The 22,033-nt window shown below is 41.1% G+C and overlaps 5 protein-coding genes across 8 annotated transcripts in view; 1 reads left to right on the forward strand and 4 right to left on the reverse strand.

The window, feature by feature from the left end:
• The window catches only part of scp2a (sterol carrier protein 2a), a 28,469-nt gene extending 27,902 nt beyond the window's left edge, over window positions 1-567 (reverse strand). The window contains exon 1 of the mRNA XM_084546237.1: window positions 80-567. Within this exon, the coding sequence (XP_084402363.1) occupies window positions 80-133 (54 nt within the window). The 5' untranslated portion in view covers window positions 134-567. The remainder of the gene's footprint in view (window positions 1-79) is intronic.
• A 1,061-nt stretch (window positions 568-1,628) lies between these two features.
• On the reverse strand, window positions 1,629-6,253 carry czib (CXXC motif containing zinc binding protein). Its single transcript, XM_084545926.1, has 8 exons — window positions 6,217-6,253; window positions 6,043-6,126; window positions 5,032-5,088; window positions 4,409-4,490; window positions 4,292-4,323; window positions 3,819-3,896; window positions 3,033-3,098; window positions 1,629-2,614 (listed from the first exon to the last, which is right to left on the reverse strand). The coding sequence occupies exons 1-8, from the start codon at window positions 6,220-6,222 to the stop codon at window positions 2,537-2,539; spliced, it is 483 nt and encodes a 160-aa protein (XP_084402052.1). The 5' UTR covers window positions 6,223-6,253; the 3' UTR covers window positions 1,629-2,536.
• Window positions 6,254-6,895: 642 nt separating this feature from the next.
• Window positions 6,896-12,550, reverse strand: uck2b (uridine-cytidine kinase 2b). The gene is made up of 7 exons (XM_084546638.1): window positions 12,410-12,550; window positions 10,276-10,435; window positions 9,552-9,648; window positions 9,219-9,361; window positions 8,929-9,026; window positions 8,530-8,578; window positions 6,896-8,151 (listed from the first exon to the last, which is right to left on the reverse strand). The coding sequence occupies exons 1-7, from the start codon at window positions 12,512-12,514 to the stop codon at window positions 8,015-8,017; spliced, it is 789 nt and encodes a 262-aa protein (XP_084402764.1). The 5' UTR covers window positions 12,515-12,550; the 3' UTR covers window positions 6,896-8,014.
• aldh9a1b (aldehyde dehydrogenase 9 family, member A1b) lies at window positions 12,522-19,303 on the forward strand. Of its 4 annotated transcripts, none has more exons than XM_084546636.1 (12): window positions 12,522-12,840; window positions 13,103-13,299; window positions 13,975-14,120; window positions 14,400-14,529; window positions 14,802-14,936; window positions 15,825-16,021; window positions 16,326-16,466; window positions 16,606-16,794; window positions 16,878-16,965; window positions 17,142-17,283; window positions 17,482-17,594; window positions 17,888-18,884. In XM_084546636.1, exons 2-12 carry the CDS (start codon window positions 13,122-13,124, stop codon window positions 17,980-17,982), a joined length of 1,554 nt encoding a protein of 517 aa, XP_084402762.1. In that variant the 5' UTR covers window positions 12,522-12,840; window positions 13,103-13,121; the 3' UTR covers window positions 17,983-18,884. The 4 variants fall into 4 exon arrangements, 3 of the variants coding, with proteins under 3 accessions (XP_084402762.1, XP_084402761.1, XP_084402760.1); XM_084546635.1 differs by lacking the exon at window positions 12,522-12,840 and adding an exon at window positions 19,166-19,290 and having other exon boundaries at window positions 12,912-13,299; window positions 17,888-18,020; XR_014699127.1 differs by lacking the exon at window positions 12,522-12,840 and adding an exon at window positions 19,166-19,303 and having other exon boundaries at window positions 12,913-13,299; window positions 17,888-18,203.
• zte38 (zebrafish testis-expressed 38) lies at window positions 18,702-21,941 on the reverse strand (the record flags this gene model as incomplete). The annotated part of the gene is made up of 12 exons (XM_084546639.1): window positions 21,601-21,941; window positions 21,284-21,428; window positions 21,078-21,141; window positions 20,902-20,938; window positions 20,774-20,794; window positions 19,906-19,932; window positions 19,761-19,828; window positions 19,526-19,674; window positions 19,225-19,445; window positions 18,992-19,040; window positions 18,878-18,918; window positions 18,702-18,749 (listed from the first exon to the last, which is right to left on the reverse strand). The coding sequence occupies exons 1-12, from the start codon at window positions 21,649-21,651 to the stop codon at window positions 18,702-18,704; spliced, it is 921 nt and encodes a 306-aa protein (XP_084402765.1). The 5' UTR covers window positions 21,652-21,941.
• Between the last annotated feature and the right edge of the window lie 92 nt (window positions 21,942-22,033).

The raw sequence follows: 22,033 nt of genomic DNA on the forward strand, positions 1-22,033 counted from the left end.
TTGAATGCAACTTGAATTAGCTACCGATGCTAGCTTCAAAGCTTCGTCTTTGAAGGTCGTCCATGCAGTAATATGTTACCTTTGTCATGCCCACGCCGATGACAAACACTCTGTTCTTCTTTCCAGGTGCCATGGTCGCCTCTGTGTCACAGATACACACAGGTCTGTGAACTAAACCACTGCAAAGAGTCAACTCAAAGATCGTCTATGTGCCCCAGCTGATCACTGCACGTAAAAGACGGACGTTTACGCGTTGACGTCATGCAGGCACGCCCCCAAACGTACCTTTCTTCTGATTAGAAGGGAGTGAATTTAACTAATGTCTTCTCATTGACTTGTAGGTGACCATGTTGAGCTGTGAGACTACTGGAACCAGGAATCATTAATTGACAGTCTATACAGCCTAGGATAAGAATTATAATAATATATTGCAACATATTGCTGAGTCCTTATAGTCCTGTTATGAGGTAGGTGAAGACATCTTTCAAGACAATGATCCCAGATTTTTTTTTTTGTGCAGATTGTTTAAAAGTCAATATATTTAAACCCTTTTCTATTCCATCTGAGTCCTTTATAACAGTCTCTCATCTACACTGGATGTTTTCCAGTGAGACGTAGTGATGATTTTAGTTTGGTGAGACCTCATCTAACCTTACTAATTAAACTCTCTTCTCCTGCTTTCCCCCAAACTCTATTTCTAATGTAAAGAGTCTATACAACAATTGCAAAGAGTATATTGCCTACATCCTCCATCCTCAATGGAGTTTGAACAAATAGTGTCCTCTGCCCACTGCAAATACCACTTTGTGGCATGTGGTTCGCTTTGTCACTGTCCACTCTGGACCTCAAAATGCTCTACTGGTTTTACCATTATGTGGTTTATAAGACCCTTCTGTATGTCGGGTGTACTGTATGTACTGTATATAATGTCAACACATTTCATGTAAAACAGTGTTCAGATCAGCCTGCAAATTATTTGTATTTCTCTTTGAATGTACATGTTCCAATATGAATCATTCCCTTTCAGTTTGAGTTTTGTGAGTGAGGTTAGCACGTACTACAACCGTTTAAACAGTTATACGTTCTATTCACAAGCGGAACTTAGAGAGGAATTAAGTTCTGGCTAATGTTCCACTTTCTGAATCTTGGTTTCTTAGTTATGTCTAAAATTATAACACAAAAGCACTCTTCTTTGGTTTTGTTACTGTAACATGTATTTATGGTTTGTTTCATTGGGTGTGTAAATACGGTACAGCCATAATCAGGGATTGATGTAATTTAACCTGTATACATATGTTTTACTAGCCTGTCAAGAATCTCATAATATACAAGACACAACATCCGTGATTACGTTAAGAGTGTGAACTTTTTATCATAGCCTACAGCAAAATAGAAACCTGTCTAACAGGATTCAGTTGTCCAAATTACTGCTGCATATCTCGTATTTTCTTTGCTTTATTGTCTTTAATGCCTCAGGCTGGGTGAAGACCTGGAGGCCATTAAAGCGGGGGAAGAACAAATTATTGGACTTTTCGTAAACATCATTATTATTTTTCTTCAAGAACAGGAAAAATATCGAAGAGAGCAGTTCGCACAGTGATGTGCTTTGGGTATGAAACAAACCATGGGTGTTTGTCTTTTTGTTTGTAGAATGGGTGAAGACAGGTGGCTGTCTGAGTAAAGCATGGGCTCGTACACTAAGACTTGAACAGATTCAGAAGGAGTGTTGAGTCATCACCACTTTCTGCCAACCTATGAGGGGGAGACAGAGGGAATCAACACTTTACATAAATTCAGAATAGGAACCTGAATTAAGGATTCGGATAACAGAGGAAGACTACGACCAAATGTGTGAGACACCATGTACATGCATCGTCAAATTATTATAGAGATAATTCAAGAATTAAACTCACTTTTTACAGCACCCCACATAAAAAGCACACAACCTGCTGCATGACAACACTGTTGGAGAATGTGTGGGAGCAGGGAGGCTAACCACGCACATATTTTCTGGAACTGTACAAAGATATGATTACACTGTTAGAAAGAAATCCTGAGAGAAGATCTCTTTCTGAACGAGGTTTCTTCCCAAGTGAGAAAGGTGTTACCAGCCAAGATCAGACAAATCTACTATTGAAACTGGGTGATTTGAATGACCTACACCTTACATTACACCTGTTCTTGAATTTAAACTGTGTGTGCTTTTAAATTCTCATAAAACAACTGCTCTATAAGCAACTGTGCTGAAGTTCAATTTCCTGTCTTAAACGAGCGCTAACGAGGGAGTGAAAGCAAAAAAAGTCAACTTCAAATTTTCACCGTTCAATTTTATTGCGTCAATGAAAAGAGCTTTGTTTGTTGCAATTGTTGATCAATCCAAGACACGCGTATGGACCACCTGTCGTGCTAATCCACACCTTCCAACCAAATCCGGCAGCTCCACGTCTGAAGCATCCTTGTTAGAAGGAAACAGCCCTGAGCATGTTCTGGCTGTAGTGTTCATTCGTTCTCGTCATGAGAAAACCACATGAAGATGTCAGCACTTGATGAACTGGTGTGTGACCTCATATATTCCCACCGACTCATTGACTTTCTCATCATAGTCCGTCCAGTCCTGGAGAGTTCAAAATGAGTGGTTATCAATATGCACAGACACAAGAGGCTGTACCGTCCTCATACAGAATGAGTCTGGTAACGTCCTTGGATTTCATCATAAGCTGTGTTTCAACTGATACAGAGAAAAAAAATACCTCGGGCGTGCATTCACTTAATCCTACAACCAATCAGAGCTATTTTGTTGGAAGCTAATTCAACTCCTGGGCGCACACACATGACGATATCCTTGTTACTCCACTGTCCATCTCCGCATAAAGCCCAACGATGTGATTGGCATGAGCATTATCAGTTCCCAATGGAGCAACTCCAGACCTAGCCTGGAAGCCAGCCTGAACTTACACAACCCACAGAATTTGTTTGGCAGAGAGTTTGTCTGGAGTCACTCATTGATCAACAAGTGGTCCCCCTGCACTTACTTTTTCTAGTAGATTGACTTCAGGAAACTTTGTTCCAGACTCTGCTCCCTCTGCAGCGAAGCCAGCCTTGAGGAGGAGATAAGGACAAGGCGCATGTTATTACCTTGCACTTCAGATACAAATATACAAATATATTAGATATTAATAATATTAGATACAAATATACATTCACTTAATTTGAAGCGCTTAAATTTAAAGTTTATCCACTCATTTGGCTACAAACACTAGCTAAAGAATATAAGGAATGGATTCCTTTACCTACAGAAAATATCTGGATTCAAATATCTTAACTCAGCAAACAGGAGGAACATGTAACACCAGTTGATTTCATTCCATTTTGGTCTTCCAGAAAGCCAACATAGCAAAGGAACAAACGCACCTAAATAGGCGCTTATGGACCAAAAGTTCTGGAGACTCTTGTAGGCTAACTACCCACTGGAGGGCTCCCACAAGAAGAGCTTTCTTCTGCATTCACGCAGCCAGTAGTAGTGCCGAAGTGACATAACAGTGACTGCATTCATGTTTTTAACGAATCACTGTACTCTCACGTCACCACAGGTTCCTAAAATCAGTTCAGAAGCGCTAAAATTATTCTCAGGTCCTGAGAACTGACGGTTCTCATTTATAAGAACTATGAAGATGGTCCTGCCGTCTGGAAGTAGCCTTTATCATTAGTTTAACACGTTTGGTAGCCAAAACGTGAGCTATGAAGGGGCAGGTTAAAACCCCACACCGTAAAGCTAAACACACACAATATAAAACTCATGTTCAAACAAAGACTCTCACTTGTGGCTGGAAGTCAACGGGCTCCAGACCTCGACACTCAAACTGCACCATTGTCTTGAAGCTCTCGCTGTCCTCAGCCTTTGACCCAGCCAACATGCAGGACCATCAGAGAGAGAAACACACAGAGAAACAGACACAGTGAAACAAACGCTCTATAACAAGAACGGCCTCTGATTATGAAGATAAACAAAGACAACAAAGAGCATCGCTATCAGAAAACCATTCATTCCTGCATTTTACAGACCAGTGCTATCAACAGACAGTATTATCTAACACTACTTAAATAATTTAAAGCATGGTATCTGCCAAAAATTGGAAATGCAATATTCCACAAATGAAAAACTTAGTGCATTAAAAATGTATTTCCTGCACCATCTCCCATGATTTTACGTGGCAGCTTTGTTTAAAGTACAACAGAAAAACTGATCTGTGGACTCTGACTGCATGAAAACAGGTCAAGGACGTTTGCTTACATTGTAGGGCGTGATTGTGTCTCCCAGGATATCTGTAAGGAAAAAGATGATAACTGATATATCCTGAGTTTTAAACCAGAAAATAGGGACACAGAGTCTATTTACTCTATACGTTACCAATTGAATTCTCTCTGGCACAAAGTTTGCACTTCTGCACCATGCTGGCACTCCCTCTTCCTCCTTTTAATGGCACACTCTCCTGTGCCAAAAAAACGAAACAAACAAAAAAAAACATGACGGATATGAACATTTTTAAGTAATATGGTAAAATGCACATAGTCACACAAATGATTTCTTACCACTAAACCTGTCTAATGGGATTTAGTTATACAATACAGCGGTCCAAATTAGGAGTGTTGCATATTTAGTATTTTTGCTTCATTCTCTTTAATGCTTAAACAGTAAACATGCAAACATTATTATTATTTTTCTTGAAGAACGAGGAACATGTTTGCCGAGCCTATTTGTGTAGGTGGGAGACAAATATTGGCAAGGTCTTTAAGACATGGATCCAACCCTAACATTTAAGCTAGAAATATGTAATGCTACAGTAGAAAGTTCAGGATTCAGACAACAGAGAAAGACTAGAATCAAACGTGTTACAACCTCTCATTATTATGGAAATAATGCTGCTTCAAGGATTGAAGTCACTTTTTAACAACACCCAACATAAGCCAACACAGCTGGAGGATGTGTGAGAGCAGGAAGGGTGACCACACACGGACATGAATGAATCTTACCACTAAAGTTATATACTGCCATTTATCCGGGATCTCGCCACAGTTTCCACACTTGAGCTGAATTCAGGGGACAGGAAAAGACAAACATTGCTTGTGAGAGAAACACAAAACATCCCAAACAGGGGAAAATTGGTATTATCTACAATGAAACTGTAAATAAGTTAAAACACAAGGAACAGGTCTGAGATACAATCATACATTATCATTCATTCATTCATTCATCTTCTGTAACCACTTGTCCTGTGAAGGGTTGCTGGGGGTGCTAGAGCCTATCCCAGCTGTCGTCAGACGAGAGGCGGGGTACACCCAAGACAGGTCTATCGCAGGGCTAACACAGAGAGTATGCTGCCCTATAATCAAGGCTGTTGTATCTGACTAAAACTAAACCAAAAACTAAAAATAAGAGGGAAAATATAATTTAATTAGTCCAGGGTGTACCCCGCCTCTCGCCCAATGACAGTTAGGATAGGCTCCAGGACACATGGTTATAGATGAATAAATGAATGAATGAATGAATGAATAAAATTTAATTAACTATCTTTAGCTTTAACTTAACTTTAACTTTTAAAAGTGTCAGCATTATCTCAGTGTTTATGAAAATTCATGTCCACATGACTGTGAGTCCAGCTGCATAAAACTATTGTTTGTATTGTAATACATATTGCCTCTGACAAATAACTGATAACTAATCCAATACTGACTCAAACATAAATAAAAAATAAAATAAAACTAAATATTTTAATTAAATTAATTAAATACATTTATTAGTCATAAAATATTGAACCCACTATGGAAACGTAGCTTGAAAAATGATAACAAAGTAGTATTACCAGCATAACTGCTAAAGCTCATGTTTACATGCATTTCCTTATTTATTTTTTAAGTGCTCAGCAATGAACGTGATATAATCATGAACATTAGTGAACACAGACACAGGGGAAAACACAACGATACACTATCACACACAGTATTAAGTAGTGAATTAGCATGCTAGCTTGATAGCTATGCTACCTTCAGAAACCAGCGGAAGTCTTCCCCAAACGGCCTCACGTTGGTGACATTTTCCAGGGTGGCTTTGAACTGTAGCCCAAATTTCTGTCACGCATAGTACAAAACGAGAAGTTAAAACTGGGGTAAACACTGGTTAACCTGGTGCACTCAGAAGCATGCAGCAGTGATACATACCACCATCTTGACGTCTGCCAGCTGACAACTTCTTCCGATGCGTTCAGGACTCCTCGTGAATTGGAATTCTCTGGCATAAAAGAAGTATTTTGTAGTTTTCTTTGTTTGTTTTATTGTTCTCAGTGGAGTTAGCTTAAGCTTAAGAGGCACATCCTTTCTTTAGCCAAATGCTGATGAAAAACTATGTAGAAATAGGCACCGAGCTTGCAGTTGACACGTAAACATCCTGGTTATTTAATACGCATGCAGTTTGTTTGGGAATGCCGCTTAAGACGAAGTGAGACGTTTATCCTATTAATTTTTTTATTTCTAAGTGCTTAAATGTATCACCAGTTTACCCATATTTGCATTACAAAGCAACATAGACACAAGTCGCCATCTAGTGGGCAAATGTAAGTATAACAGTTGCTCATCTGTGCCCAGTTTATTAAGTTATTGTAAGAGATCTTTTTATTTCAACATCTGACCTATTGATAAACTTTGTAAAAAAAAAAAGACACTTGAGGCAGATACATCAGCTGCATCAATTTATTGACCATTAAGCATCTGATGAGCTTACTCAATTACAAATCACCCAACAACCACTAACCAACTCCACATCCATTCAGTACAAATCTTATGGTACAAATCATTCATTCAGTTGCACTATACACAACAGAACAGCACATGGCATACAAAAGTGATTCAACAGTTTTTATTGTAACCCTTGTTAAAGTGGAAACTAGTGTGTTTACTTACTGTACACATTAACCTGAGGCAACTTTACAGAGGCATTGTGGTGGGTCTTTGTGTTTGATTGGCCACACACCTGGGATAACGGATATTGCTGTGGCGTCGAACACTCCCTTTTCTGTCATTTCAAATCAGTTGATCAACCTGAGAGTATGTGTGTGTCATCTTGAAATGTCGTGTTAATGCTTGGCAAACTGGGGAACAGTGTGAGAAAGTTACATGGCGCTTTGCTCACAAATCAGCTGTCATTCCGTAGACAGGCATACCTGTATAAGTGAGGTTCAATCCGTATACTTCAATAGGCCAGTAATTATAAGAGGGGACACACAATACAGAAATGTAACAATTCCTAGAACACTTGAGTGGATTAATCCAGCCATGAGTTCAACCTTCCAGCATTTGGCTTCATAGATCTCCATCGTGTTATTCAGCATGTGACAACCAATACTGAAAAGTGTTTGTTCTGCTTAAGAGATTATACAGAAACAATGTGGTGGACTCTTTGTGTAGTATGCAGACCTCTAGTTTTACACCAAACACAACAAGAGACCTTAAACACTGAACATCGACAGGAAACAGTCCCAAGATTGTCAGTATGAATACAGAGTGCAATTTTGGCTTGTCCAACTCGTCCTGCAACTCACATCCGTCTCATCTGAAACGTTCCCAAACATTTACCAGAGTCCCCTTTCAACAGGGGTTCAAGTTTTATCAGACATAAAAAATAATAAGGTTGCCCCTTCTTTATTCATTCTCATTATGGAGCAGCAGGGGATACATTAAAAAAGAAAAAAAGCAATCTGGGAGGAAAATGCATGGCATCCATTTTAACCAATGGTCTCATCACAAGAACAACAATAGCCCCTCTCTTTACTCTCCAGACAAAAATCAACAATTACAAAGAAAGAAACCAATCATAAGAGTTGTCATAATAATAATAATAAAAGGCATTTCCATTCTTTCTGCATTTCTTTTGTTTCTCTTAAGTACAGTGATGCCAACAGGCATTATTTACAGCGCAACCCCCCACACCCCTCTCTGCTGTGTGAAGAGAGGTGCGACGAGGTCAGTGGGGCCGGCTGCTCGACTCGGAGGTCATCCTCTGCCGTGGCGTGGTGTGGCCGTTTGTGCAGCCGTTGTGGCGCTTGTTAGGTCCGCCGTTCAGAATGTCTTGGATGTGCTGCACTATCAAGTTGATGGCCACTGCAAAAAGAAAGACACCATTACAAAAAAAAAGGGTAAAAACAGATAATCTTTCTTTCTGTTATTGCAGTCATCCTTTCTCCTCGTAAAGACCAAGGTGTCACAGCCAAAGCGTGAAACATCAACCAGCGCTTTTAAGGTGTGACTCACACCGACCTAAAAACATTTTTCCCTAAATGCAATCATTGGATCAGCAATGCAAACAGCAAAACAACTCTGATTCATTCAGAACAATTGCATTTGGAAAGTCTAAAAGAGCTTGCTGCAGCACATTCGTGTGTGGGATGAAGTTAGTAGGAGGATATTTTTTTGTTTCTGAATCACAAGAGAAGTTCAAGGCTGTTAAACGCAAATGTAACGGCATCATTCAGGCCTTACCAAGGTTATCTGCTCCACGTGGAATAATCACATCAGCATACTTCTTTGTCTAGTAGAAATAAAAGATTCTGTCACACACTGATCAAGAGGACTACAGCACAATACAGACGGAGTGATGCTGTAGTCTTTAAAATACGGTTACAACACAAAATATGAAAAAAAGGTCTTTCAACTGGGACCCCTTGAATCTGATCATAATATTTGTGGCCCTGATGCACTGAGCACTGCCCAGTTTACGGTTTAAAAACTCTATCGGACAAACTACTTAAAAACAACAACACTGTTTCTTAATAAATCTTTAGCCTTTCTGTTTTGCTATTTATATTTTAATGGTGGCCATCCTAGTGAGATGGTCATGATCTCGACGACCAGTAAAAATAAATCAGGAACTTAGCTTACCGGTAAACAGAACTCCTCAAAGGCTGGTTTCACAAAAGTGATGTACTGAGCCAGAACTTGCTCCAGCTCTCTACCGCGCTCACTGATGTCTCGCAGAACTGAAACAGACAAAGCACACAACTAGCCATTTAAAACAACAGACATATGAAATGTAATGGTGTTGAGGACTATTCTACGCAACCCTAGATAATTTACAGTTCGTCTGTGCCTTTGTATCAACAATTAAATTGTACAATTATGTGCCAATTGTTACAGTAGCTGTTGAAAGTCACCCAACTGTCGCTACACACCTCGACGCGAGAGCCGCGTGTCTGGATCTGTGTCAACAAACAGCTTCATCTGGAACAGATCTCTGATATCCTGTGAGTAAAACATGAGGATGCCCTCAAACAGGACCACGTCAGCTGGATACACCGTGATAAACTCGTCTTTCCTGGAAGAACACACACAGGAAAGTGTCCTCCTTTCTGTGAGTGACTTTATTCAGACATGTTACACAAATTCAAACTGATTACACCTGTAAAGTTATAAACCAAATACTAGGTTAAAGAACCCGTTTAACAAGCTTATAATGATGGGTGCTGGTCAAACAGCAACTGTGCACTCACCAAGGAGGTGCTTACCTGGAATGAGTGACAAAGTCATAAACTGGGATCTGGACAGTCTTCCCATCCAGGATCTCTCTGAGTGTCTGCATGATCAGCTCACTGTCGAAGGCATCTGAGGAGCAAAAAAAAAGGGAAGTGCTTGGCTGTGATCTTCATTGGATGGCATGTTCTTTTAACCTTAGTAAAACCAGCTCAGTATGAAGGCACGGACACGTGGGAGCCCGCATTGCACGTTTGGTAACCCAGGAATCCCTTTCGTGTAACAGGTGTTGGGTTCGGTCTCTGAGCCTTACAGCAGCTGCATCAATGAAAGGTCTGCTGACTGCGGGGATTTAAAATCAGCTGAGAAAGGAAGCAGGAGCAAGCAGGGGTAACACCCACCTCCAGAAATGGAGTCTATGCTTCAGCCAAAAACACTTTGGGAAAACTATCAACGTGGCAGCAAAGCCACAGTCATGCTGAACATGAGCCTGGCGCACACATTCACTCGTCATTGCCACCTGATCCCTGCGTTTTAATCTCTGATGTGTTACAGTAGTCTCATCTCCCATTAAATACAAATGATTGCAGCTATTTGCATACATCATTTAGTTAACAGAATACATCTAAAAAAAACCCAATTAAGATATGGTAATAGAAACATAATTCATACTGTAATGGTGTAGGAAACATGTGCACCGCTATCTGAGGGATTTAACAGCACATTAATTGTGCCAGCAGCTTTTCATTGTCTTCATACCTGGATGATCAAAGTTGAACTGGCCCTTTAGCGCCTTGGCTTTCTGCTCTGGAGTTAGCACCTTGTAGAAGCTGTCCTGGCTGAGGATAGCCACCTGCCGCTGGTGGTGATCAATCTTATTCTGCCCCAGTAGCTCCATGATCTTCTCACATACAGACGACTGCAAGATCATAAAAAGAAAAAAAGAAAAAATACTGTTTCAGTGCATCACTTGATGAGGGTAAAAACAAGTGTCTGAGCACTAACAGCCCACATGCTTGGAAGCTAAAAATAACAGGGGCCTTTGTGAACTTCCAATACTGTATGAAGTAAACTTGACAATCAGAGGTGATGCGGTGGTGGTGTCCTCTCTGACCTCTCATGCCCAATGCTGACAGGGCATTCTCCAGCAGCCCGGGGCCCTGCTGCCTTTGTGCCCATAAAACTGTGCTACAATGAATTTGGACGCCCCCGCACGAGAGCTGGCAGGTTGCGTCAGCGCAAATGCAGCGATGAATGCAGACCTGCCTTTAAACATGCATAGCCTAGATGCAGTCCAGAGACATTGCCAAGACGTCATATCGCACCACACAATTGACATCAGAAACTCTCAAGGCAACTCTAAATTTGGTCTTCTAAAATATAATTAAAAGGTAAAATCAGACACGTCGCTGTGAATTAAATGCTTTGGGTTCAAAGCTGTCATAATTCAAAAGACAGCTCACTGATGCCTTAGCCACGTCATAAGCATTTGTCAATTGTATACTGAAAATAATGATCGGTAAGTGGGTATAATTTTGTTTCCATTATTAAAGAAAATTCCAGCTGTATTTTAAATCAAGCTTTGGGGCTAGTGGAAACTATAAATCTGATCTGCACTTCCTTACAACTACACTGCCTTTGCTAAATGACATCATTCAATAACGCAGGCTGACATCTTAACAACTAACACTGGTCTGGTGTCAGAATAGTACCGGGAACACTTCCTCCAGCCCCTTTACAGGAAGCAAAACACTGGCTTAGAGCCAGAGCGATGGTAAGTGGGACAAGGTTGGGAGGAGGGGCTAAACTAGATGTAACCAGACGGCAAAGGTGCATACGGTCAGAGCTCCACCTCTATATCTGTGATGAATCTATCATACAAATGAAACCGAAATATTTCAGCGACAAAAACTCAAGATTATCGTTAGTTTGATCTATTTTGGATGAGGCTGTCGTTAGCAAGTTTTTTTTTTTCCGCCGAGAATGTGTCTCCGCTTCAAAACAAAGAAATGCAATGACGTCTTCGAAATATAGCCACGACTGCGTCCTTCTACTGAACTAACAGGCAGCCAGCCAGCGCGCCACCCATGTGCTACCCACGCAGCCGCTTTAGTTATATCTAACGGAAACGCCACGTTGCGAGGACTTTTGACTAACGGGTTATTAAAATTCAGATGTATGTTTAATTGCACCATTAACCCTTTAAACTCGATTCATCTGGTCATAGGTCATACATAACACAGAGAGGTGGGTCAGAGATTTCCCGCGGGCGTGAGTCCGTTGCTATCTGTTATGCCGTCATAAACGTCAGCGGTTATCCCAGGTCACAAAGACTAAAACACACATTTTATGCTACACAATGAGTGTTACATTACAGGACAAACCGTGAGCACGGTTTTGTCATAAATACTTTCTTAGTAGGGAATAAATGCGGTTGACTGTGTTTACAAACAGTTCAACTAGCTTAGGGAGGCTTGCACTAGCTATTGTTTTAGCCGACCAGGCTAGGCTAGCATGTGATGGAATTTACCATTTTAGCTAGGCGGCTAACTAAGCTAACAGCAGTGATTCCCACTTAACAATAGCCTTAAGACGGTCAGACCTACTAACGGCTGCCGTCGCATATCACACGAGAAAGAAAAAACGCGATTAAACAAACACGTTTAGATCAGCATCACAGAAAGTGGGTCACCGTGCTAAACCGGCGCCAGCAGTGAGGGGGGCGGGGGGTTAAAACAGATGATAGATCTGTCAATCACGCCTCAACGTGCGTCGCTGAAGCCACGCGGTCAGCTAGGACCCGACTCCCCAACGGACCTCTGCCGCGATATTATTCAAAATCTAAACATGACACTTCGCGATAAACGCAAAATTAGCCAGACGTGGTGCTAACCTTCCCGCTGGCGGTGCCCCCGGAGACACCGATGAGAAAAGGTTGTCGAATGACGTTGGTGTTCTCGCCACGGTCCCCAAGATGTTCCTCACTGTCCCCGGCCATACTTGCAATGTGCGGTTGGAGCTGCGGTCCTGGAACCTCATTGTGACGGAGCTCCTCCCACAAGACCACGCTTCATTTAATAAACTCACGGTTTTAACCACATACTAATTTATTTTCACGCATTTTTTACATAGAAGCAGCGTCGTACTCATGTAATAGATATTTAATTTAGTTTTATACATGACCACATTTTCTCATGACGCTTCTTGTGATTGACAGCGCAGCCATCCAATAGGCTTTTACGCTGTTGCCTCATAACAGCAACAGTCGTAGTTATTTTTTTGCTCCGCTTCCTCCTGGACCAGCCTCAGCAAAGACAGTATAAGGTAATGACGCGTTTGATTAACCGTTAGACTCAGATTAGTCATTTTAAGAGCTACATTATACGTGAAAACACCTCTATTTAGTTATAATAGCAAAACTTTAAAACTCACGTATACTGTATGGTCTACAATAGTGAAAGTGAAACATGACAAAGCAAGAAGAACGTACCGTGTAACAGTTTAGTACACTTGCTATAGTTGAGTAAAACTCTTTTTTGACGTTTTCTGCTGCATACGCTAACCTTGCATGTTGCATGTTTTGCAGCTGTTGGCCCGGTTTGAACATGTTCCTGAGGCTCGTTGCGTTCCCACGGCGGCGTGCTGCCGCTCCTGTCGCGGCGGCGGTACGGTGCGTCTCCACGGGCTCCGTGGACATCACGGCCCCGCTGAACTTCTGGGCCGGGAAGAGAAGGACGTGCCAGGGGAAAGGCAGCAAGGAAAAAGTTTACGAACCTGCAACGGGTAGGCCACACACTTCCTAAATGCTGCCTTTAAAGTTAGCCATTATTGACCCAGTCTTCTGAGTGGACTTCGGTCAGTGCTATGTGAATGTGTCTGCTCATCAATAATGTAGGAAAAAATATATCAAGGTTGCATTCACATTGTTTTCACCAAAACACTGAGGCATATACTGCAAATTCATATTGTAATTTCTGGGCGCTTCTGTATGCAACCAGTTCTGTGGCCCCTCAACAGCTTTAGTGGAACAGAACAAAATCATGGGGCTACATCCTTGTCAATTATAGCCTGTCTGCTACCATGTGCATTGAAGGTGATTCTTTGAGGTTTCTTTGTAGTTTGGGTTCTGTTTTTAATTCAGACATCTTAACGTCATTTGAGGTACCACAGAGCCTGTGTGCAGCCCACTATTAAAGTACGATGATCATTATTGTCCTCACAGTAAATTACATTTCCAACTCTGCGGTTTAAATGCCACACACAGTTCAGTGCACCACAGCCTGCAGCCCGTAGACCTACTAAGCAGAACTTCCCTCTATATTGAAGGGTGACTCACGTGGGATTAATACATGAGGATACGAAACTTAAAAAAGAAGGCACTGCTAAATAGACGCCTGTTGTTTTCATTTTTAACCTGTCTAACTGGACGTTCGGACCAACACGCGTTTGTTTTTGCAGGACGCGTCTTGTGTCATTTGGAGCCGTGTGGTGCCGTGGAGGTTAATGAGGCCGTGAAGGCCGCTAAGTCAGCCTTTGACCACTGGAGCAAACTGTCAGGAATGGAGAGGGCGAGGATCATGATAGAGGCCGCCCATATCATTGAGGTGCTTGTTTCTATGTTTTAGGGATGTTTAAATTAAGTGGTTGTACATAACATCATAACTGAAATCTCAAGACGTATGGATTGTTTTGTTAAAAAAAAAACAGAGGGACATTTCTTCTGATCCCCAGTTGTGGCAAACTTTACTCATCCAATTATTGTCCTGGTTTAACACTTGAAATCAAAGATACATTCACTCTCTTTCACTATAACTCAATATTTGATAATAGAGCGCCCTACTTTAAGTATGATTTCTGGCATATGCCCTGGTTTTCATGCACAGGGCAGGAGAGACGAGATAGCTGAAATGGAGGTGGTCAACAATGGGAAGTCCATCACAGAGGCCCGTATGGATGTGGACTCTGGCAGACTGTGTATAGAGTACTACGCAGGAATGGCCAGCACTCTGGCAGGTTGGTAAAACTTCCACTTAATTTCTCAAACACGTAAGTGGAAAATAAAATAACTGATAAGAGAATGGCAGCCATTTCTTAATATTATAAACAATGTGATTTTCACATTGAGGATCCAAAAATATTAAATTTAATGTAATTTATTATGAATGAGTTAACATTATTTTTCATCACTGCCATCACTTTGTAGAAACCCCTACATGCAAAATTGTTTTGACAACTGTCAATTAAAATGCCACTCTTTAAACTTACTGCTGTTTTCCTTCGTCAAGGCCAACATATCCAGTTGCCTGGTGGATCTTTCGCCTACACTCGCCGGGAGCCCCTAGGAGTCTGCGTCGGCATTGGTGCTTGGAATTATCCGTTTATGATAGCTTCCTGGAAGTCCGCTCCAGCCCTGGCCTGTGGTAATGGGAATCTTCTAAAGTCGTGAAGACATCCTAGGAGAACACCTCGAAAAGTTGCCATAAACTATTTAATGGAGTTTAGTCAGTAGTTGCAACTGTGGGTCAAAGATAACTCCATAATGTAGCAAGAGAACAGTAAGGCTTAGAAGTACAAGCTGGAGAACAAATCTGGATGGATACAATCTTCATATACTTTTCAATCTTGTTTCATTTGTTGTCATTATAGATAAACATACATTCTTTATACACCGATCAGCTGCAACATTAAAACCACTGACAGATGAAGTGAATAACATTGATAATCTCGTTACAATGCAATGTTCTGCTGGGAAACCTTTACTCCTGGCATTCATGTGGACTTACATGTATACCCCCCTACACACTAAATGCTGTTGCTCATCAGGCAGCGCAGCCATCCCCAGCAGGACAATATAGCACTGGAACAAGCCCAATCTACAGTGGTCCCTCTCCCTTCAACCCACAGGAACCAAAGGTCCCCACTATTAACATCCAGGTGCCAGACACCAAAGGACACCCTCAAAAGGCCCATGTCCACTCCCTGATGAGACAGAACTGTTTCAGAGGCACAAGGGAGACAACACAACATTAGGCAGGTGGTTTAAATGTTGTGGCTGAGCAGTGTAAACAGCAGTTGCAGTCAGATTTACATGACAGGTATGCAATTTAGAAATTAAATAATGCAATATTACCTGTAGAGGGCACTGCAGCACAGCAATGAATTTAAATATCCCAGTTCTCTATGTTGGTGTTTCATCACTCACTTCTTCTCAAATGTTCGATGTAATGGGGACTAAACAACACTTTCAAGTTGTGCACAAACAATGTAAGTCTATACATGTTTATTCTTATGTGTTTTCTCCAAAATAGGTAACTCCATGGTGTTTAAGCCGTCACCAGTGACACCTGTGACAGCAGTCCTCATGGCAGAGATCTATGAAAAGGCCGGAGCTCCAGAGGGGCTGTTCAACGTGGTGCAGGGTGGCCAGGAGACTGGCAGCTTACTGTGTCACCACCCTGATGTTGCTAAGGTGTCCTTCACAGGGAGTGTTCCCACAGGACAGAAGGTATGCGTCATAAGGAATTAATTCCACCTGAAAAAAAGGCCAGTAGCTGCCATCAAAAATGAACACAATAAAATTCAGTTCAGTGGCGCTGGGCTCTAAAGCTGGGTTGCAGCTAAGTTATCAGTTATCTTTGATGGGCATATGTGAACATGCCACAGTAGAAACAGTGGCAGCGTAACCTTACAAACAAGCCACAACTTTGCCGTGGAACTGCACAACTTTGTTTTAAAAACATGGAGGTGTGCGTTTTCTGTCCTAATCTGTGATATTGATGGATATCCTTTCATGTGCTTTTGACCTGCAGATTATGGAGATGGCATCTAAGGGGGTTAAACCGGTGACTTTGGAGCTTGGGGGGAAATCTCCTCTGCTCATCTTTCAGGACAGTGACCTGGAGAACGCTGTGAGGGGAGCTCTCATGGCCAACTTCCTGTCTCAAGGCCAGGTATGTTGTTTTTTCATTTGTAGTTCACTTTAAACATCTTCATATACTGACACACGTTAATTTTGTGACATAAGGACATTCATTAACACAGCACTTCTAGTAAGCAGTAGTAAGTGATGGGGCTTTGTATGTATCGCAGGTCTGCAGCAATGGCACGAGGGTCTATGTTCAGAGATCTATTCTGCCTGAGTTTGTGAAGGAGGTGGTGAAGAGGACCCAAGGAATTCAAATAGGAGACCCTCTGTTAGAAAGCACCAGGATGGGAGCACTGGTCAGCCGGCCACATCTGGATAAAGTCCTATCCTTTGTTGACCAAGCAAAGAAAGAGGTATTGTTTGAAGTCTGCTTTGTCAGAAGTTAATAACTTTATGTGCAGCCACTCCAGTTTGGTGTAAATTTTACTGTTACTAGGGAGCCAAAGTGTTGTGTGGAGGTGAACCTTTTGTCCCGTCCGATCCCAAACTCAAAGGTGGATACTACATGACTCCATGTGTTCTGGGTAAGCCTTCCATATTTTCATCTGAAGTGCACACAGCACGCAACGTCTATTACTTATTTAACATTTTATTGTAGGGCTGCTGATGATTTACATTCATTGTGGTTGCACAACACAAAAGTGCAGACTTTATTTTTTAAGGCCATGCCAATGTTTCTGTGTGCTCATCCTTTCTTTAGGTGACTGCACAGATGAGATGACTTGTGTAAAGGAGGAGATCTTTGGTCCAGTCATGTCTGTGTTGTCCTTTGAAACTGAAGAGGAGGTGCTCCAGAGAGCCAATGACACGACTATGGGTCTGGCTGCAGGAGTTTTCACCAGGTTGGCTAAACTCACTGGCCAGTAAATCCTCATTTAAAGCATAAAACTTAAGTAAATGATGACAAATGATAGCTGGGGAAAGTCTGTACACCTGGCAGCAGACTATGCAGAAGTATTCTCATGTATTTATGTAAGTTTGTTCTACACATTATCACTTCAGTATTGTGAAAATGAACCTACACTACCGTCTGTCTGCAGGGATGTGAGTCGAGCCCATCGTGTGGTTGAACACCTTAAAGCTGGTTCCTGTTTCATCAACAACTACAACATTACTCCTGTGGAGGTGCCTTTTGGAGGATTCAAAATGTCAGGTACTGTCTGGCTGCCATCACTCTGGCCGGGAGCCAAACGTCACCTGCCAAAATGACGTTAAATTACTGAGTTCATTCATATTTAATCAGTCACAAAGTCACCCTGGCAACAGATGTCACCAGTTTTGTTCAGAGACCGGGTTAGAATATATGTTGTGAGTTATCTCTGATTTACACAGTAAACATATCTAAAAGTGGTCCTCTTCTAATCTGACCTCTGTGAAGAGGACACCTTTGTATAAAAACACAACTTCAATACAGACAAGTAAATTTCTGAATCTTCCATTCACCAGGTATAGGACGGGAGAACGGCCAGGTGACGGTTGAATACTACACGCAGCTGAAGACTGTGTTTGTGGAGATGGGAGATGTGGACAGCCTGTTCTAGGACATGCAACCAGAGGAAGCTGGAGCTCTGACACTGAGGTAGAGACTGAAACAGATGATCTGGAGTAGGACATCTCTCCCATCAGTGAAGGAAATGCCATCAAACGTTTGTGCTCAGTCACAAGCAACAAGCCTTGATCCACGGCTCAACTTGTCCGTCCTTGAAGTGATTTTTTATTTTTTATTTTTTCTTTTTTTAATCGAAGGAAACTGCTTCAAAATGTGAGGGAAACTGAGGCTGTGGCCACAAAGCAGAACACTGATAATGTAACACTATAAACGTTCATATTAATTTGCATCATAATCTTAACCAAACTAAATGTTTTAATATTCACCGAATCCCAGCTGTTTTCAGTTACTGAAGGGTAATGAGTTTCATATTATAAGTTCAGCACACCATTTACCTTCCAGACACTGATCATTGATCGAGTTTAAACAAAAAATAATTACAATCAAACTTTATTTAACTATACACATCAGCCTTTTTTTACGTGGCAGTTAATAAAAAAATTAAGCACCTTTAAAGAGTTTACATACGAAGTGAATGTAGAAAGTGTTGTTTAAATTAGAACTATGACAACGATGTCTGGCCTTGTAGCTACAGTGAATTATGTTCATGAACCTGTTAAACACATTTGGTAATCTGTAATATAATTTGTAATATAAATAGTTTCAGAAGTCGTCCATATTTCTGTTGTGTTTCTTCACTTGCATTGTCGTCTAAATTCTTCTTCTCTTCCTCGCCAGATTTTTGGCTGCAGTCTTTCTCTAAGACAAACAAAATTTCTCAAGCTCAGTCTACATTACAAAATCTGATTAGCTGTAATGTGTTATGAATTCTTATTTATCCACAACCTTCAAACTCTACTACAGTCACTCCGTTAGTACAACTGTACCTTTGCCAGAGGTCTTGTAGGTTTCTTGAACTGTGCAGACTCTGTTTAAGAGAACGTCAGCAGTGTTAAGCTCTTGTTTAAATTTTTCATAACAGTTGCAGCACATGAACTTACCATCATCAGAAGGTACAGCTTCCTCGTCATTCATCGTCTTATGATGATCCTGTAAAGAGGTGTTTAGAGATGTAATAAACTGGGGGTAAAACAAGATTTAACAGGACCAAGTTGGATATAGTTTTGGCTGAGAAAATGACAAAAGCGATAAAAGAGTGTTGTGTTTGCTTTCAGTGAGAGTGCCTTCAGTGACAACTCCAGCTCCTAAGAAGTCATATTTGTAGACCCACCACCATCATCATTTCCCTCTCTGGAGGCCCCTGCTTAGTCTCCCTGAAGTGGCTCCCTTCCTGAAGTTTCTCCAGCCGACCCTGCTCCGCTGACACACGCACTCTCAGGCTGTGGAAGGCCGTCTGCACCTCACCCACCTTGAAGTGCACAGCCATGCCTTCGAACCACAGACTGTCACATTCACCCTCCTTGAAGCCTGGTGGCTGGTAGTCTGCAGGGGTGACTTTAAAAGGGAGAGCTGGGTGAGATATTTTCATCGTGCAAACCAAAAACTCTCAAGTGATTCTCTGTGACGGGTCTTACTGTCATCGTAGTAGTAGAGCTTCATGGTGAGGTAGACATTGCTGGGGAGGGCCCCCAGGTTCTGCATAAGCAGGTAGAGCTTCCTGATGAGCAGCACTGAGGCTCTCTTGGTGTCCTCCAATGTCAACTGCATCTTCATGTCACTGTTCCTGTCGTTTCATTGATTTGATATCACTGTCAACACAGTGAGCCACCCCTGTCCATGTGACATATGCAAACATTGATCTGTCCAAACCTGTGCACGTCCATCTCTGGTCCCTTTTTAGTGTATCTGAATTTGAGCTGGTAGGACTCGATAATGCACTGGAAAATATGAAATAAATGTCAATGTTTCCTGATGATGATCAGGAATATATTTGGTATTTTAAGACAAAACTTACATTAGGTTCATCTGGATTGGTGTAGACCTACATTGCAACAAATATAAGTAAGCACTTTTTAATGATCTTTTGTTCACTCACTTACCATTTCATTAGGTGCACGAATGAAAACAACTGCTAATATTACAGTCCTGTATGAAATCCCCCTACATGCTTATCTTGAAACAGCATCAGAAAGTGGTGATTCAGCTGTATGATCATTTTGGAGGAAGTAGTTCGTGGCGCTGTTGAATTGGATTAAATTAAGCACAAAAGTTATTTAGCCTAGCCCACTAACTAAAATGAGGATGTCCGCACAACACAATGCAATTCACTTTTACTACGAAAAAACAGCCTCCATAATGAAAACAGTCGAATCTAGAGGCGCAGCTTGTCAACAGGCAAGGCAGGCAACTGCTTGTTAGGAGGAAGAGGAAAAAAAGAAAGACCGTGGAAAGTGAAGCTGATAATGACGCTTAATGATAATGCAAAATATTTAACTGTATGCTGCTAGTCTAGCCTGAGCTGCGGTGGAGACATTTGACTAAAATAACTTCCACTATCATCACATTATTTTGTTTTTTCTTAGCTGATTAACATCAGTTAACTCAGCTAGTAGAGCCATGCCCCGCTTTGTTCTTCATGACCACATCTCGTGTATAAATTTGGCCTAGGGCCCCAGTAGTCTATAGAATTGCCTCCGGGACCGACAGCTCTCTAAGTTATTTTAATCGAAATTGAATACCATAAACTTCACAAAGCTAATTTTAGTGCAGGATTGTTATGTTAGAATGCATTTGTTTTCACAAGTATACCTAATGAACTGACAAGTGAATGTATATAAGAATTATGTTTAGTAAATGTTGCTCTACTGACTTAATTTACTTACCCCAATATATACAAGCTGGAGCTGTTAAAAGGACAACATTTAACAACAGTAGCAGCACCAAATTATTAATCAAAATGGAAAACCACATTAAATATTAATAATGTTGTAGTCCAGGACTAGTCACTTACATACTGCTTCTCTAATGCATCAAAGCAGCCCATCATCCTGAACAAAACCATTATGCAAGGAAGGTAAACAGTCATTAAGGTAGGATATTATTGAATTATTGTCATATTACAGTTTGGAAATATGTCTGACTACTCTGTGCATCCTGGTGGCATTAAGACATGAATCCTGTATTTACCATTTCACAACTTTGCTGGCACCGGGAGTGTTGCAGTTTTCGCGCAAAAGTTTGATGCACAAATCTGGAGAAACATTATGTGACAATAAAACAACTATATTACAAACACTTTCTAACATAGCTTAAGGCCCATTCATGTGTAGTTTGTACATTACATCCTCATATATTCTCAAACGTATGAACTAGTTGTAGATACGTGTAGCCACCTTCCAGGTATCTGGATCTGTAGGCATCCTCTGGGAAAATCCCTCTGAGGTAAGTGATGGAGGAGACGGCCACAGCCATCATCCTCTTTACGAAGACCAGAGACTCTTGCTTGGTTTTTAGGTCGTTCAGGAATAATCCCGTCCACTTAAAACATCAACACAGGTATATTTATTGAAAATATCTAACGTTTAAAGGCCATTTGACTTCTAACTTCACCGCCACACGATGTTGCAACTGACAATGAACGATTAATACACAAATAACTTGAGTAACTCGTTACCATTTTATCTTTAGCTAGTACATTATAAGTTCAAACCTCAGCCGTTTCCTCCTTTTTCTTCCTTATGCACATTTTTTGAGACGCCATTATTCTTCTATGCTGTTGCGGAGCGTTAGCTAGCTATCGCTAATGCTAATGCTAACAAATAAACTAGCTAGCAAGGTGAACGAATATCGATATTTAAACTCTATTACTATACTATTGCAACTGGCAGTGTCTTCTTGAAGCGATGTTATGTCAATCTACTTCTCTTGTGGTTTAAGAAGCCACTGAACAAGTGAGATATTATTAATTCATTAGCCTATGTCGAGAGAAATGTTCAGTGCTGCAATTAGTTTTCCCGCCTCACGCTGTCACTGTGTTTACTGTATACTGTACTGGAGGAGCATTGGTCCAAATTATAATAACTATTTATTTTTTATTTGAGACAGTTAGCTAATATATTAAAGGTACATAGAGGTCAATTAAA

Source organism: Chelon labrosus (assembly GCF_963514085.1).
Source record: "Chelon labrosus genome assembly, chromosome: 6".
Lineage (NCBI taxonomy): Eukaryota > Metazoa > Chordata > Actinopteri > Mugiliformes > Mugilidae > Chelon > Chelon labrosus.

Coding starts and splice junctions, on each gene's coding strand:
- czib (XM_084545926.1), bottom strand. Junction 4,491..5,031: donor GGCAGTATATAACTTTAGTG/GTAAGATTCATT, acceptor TTTTTGGCACAG/GAGAGTGTGCCATTAAAAGG. Junction 4,324..4,408: donor TGCCAGAGAGAATTCAATTG/GTAACGTATAGA, acceptor TTTTCCTTACAG/ATATCCTGGGAGACACAATC.
- uck2b (XM_084546638.1), bottom strand. CDS start 12,514: ATGGCCGGGGACAGTGAGGAACATCTTGGGGACCGTGGCGAGAACACC. Junction 10,436..12,409: donor GGGGCACCGCCAGCGGGAAG/GTTAGCACCACG, acceptor ATGATCTTGCAG/TCGTCTGTATGTGAGAAGAT. Junction 8,579..8,928: donor TTGAGGAGTTCTGTTTACCG/GTAAGCTAAGTT, acceptor TATTTCTACTAG/ACAAAGAAGTATGCTGATGT.
- aldh9a1b (XM_084546635.1), top strand. CDS start 13,092: ATGTTTTGCAGCTGTTGGCCCGGTTTGAACATGTTCCTGAGGCTCGTT. Junction 13,300..13,974: donor AGTTTACGAACCTGCAACGG/GTAGGCCACACA, acceptor TTGTTTTTGCAG/GACGCGTCTTGTGTCATTTG. Junction 14,937..15,824: donor CGCTCCAGCCCTGGCCTGTG/GTAATGGGAATC, acceptor TCTCCAAAATAG/GTAACTCCATGGTGTTTAAG.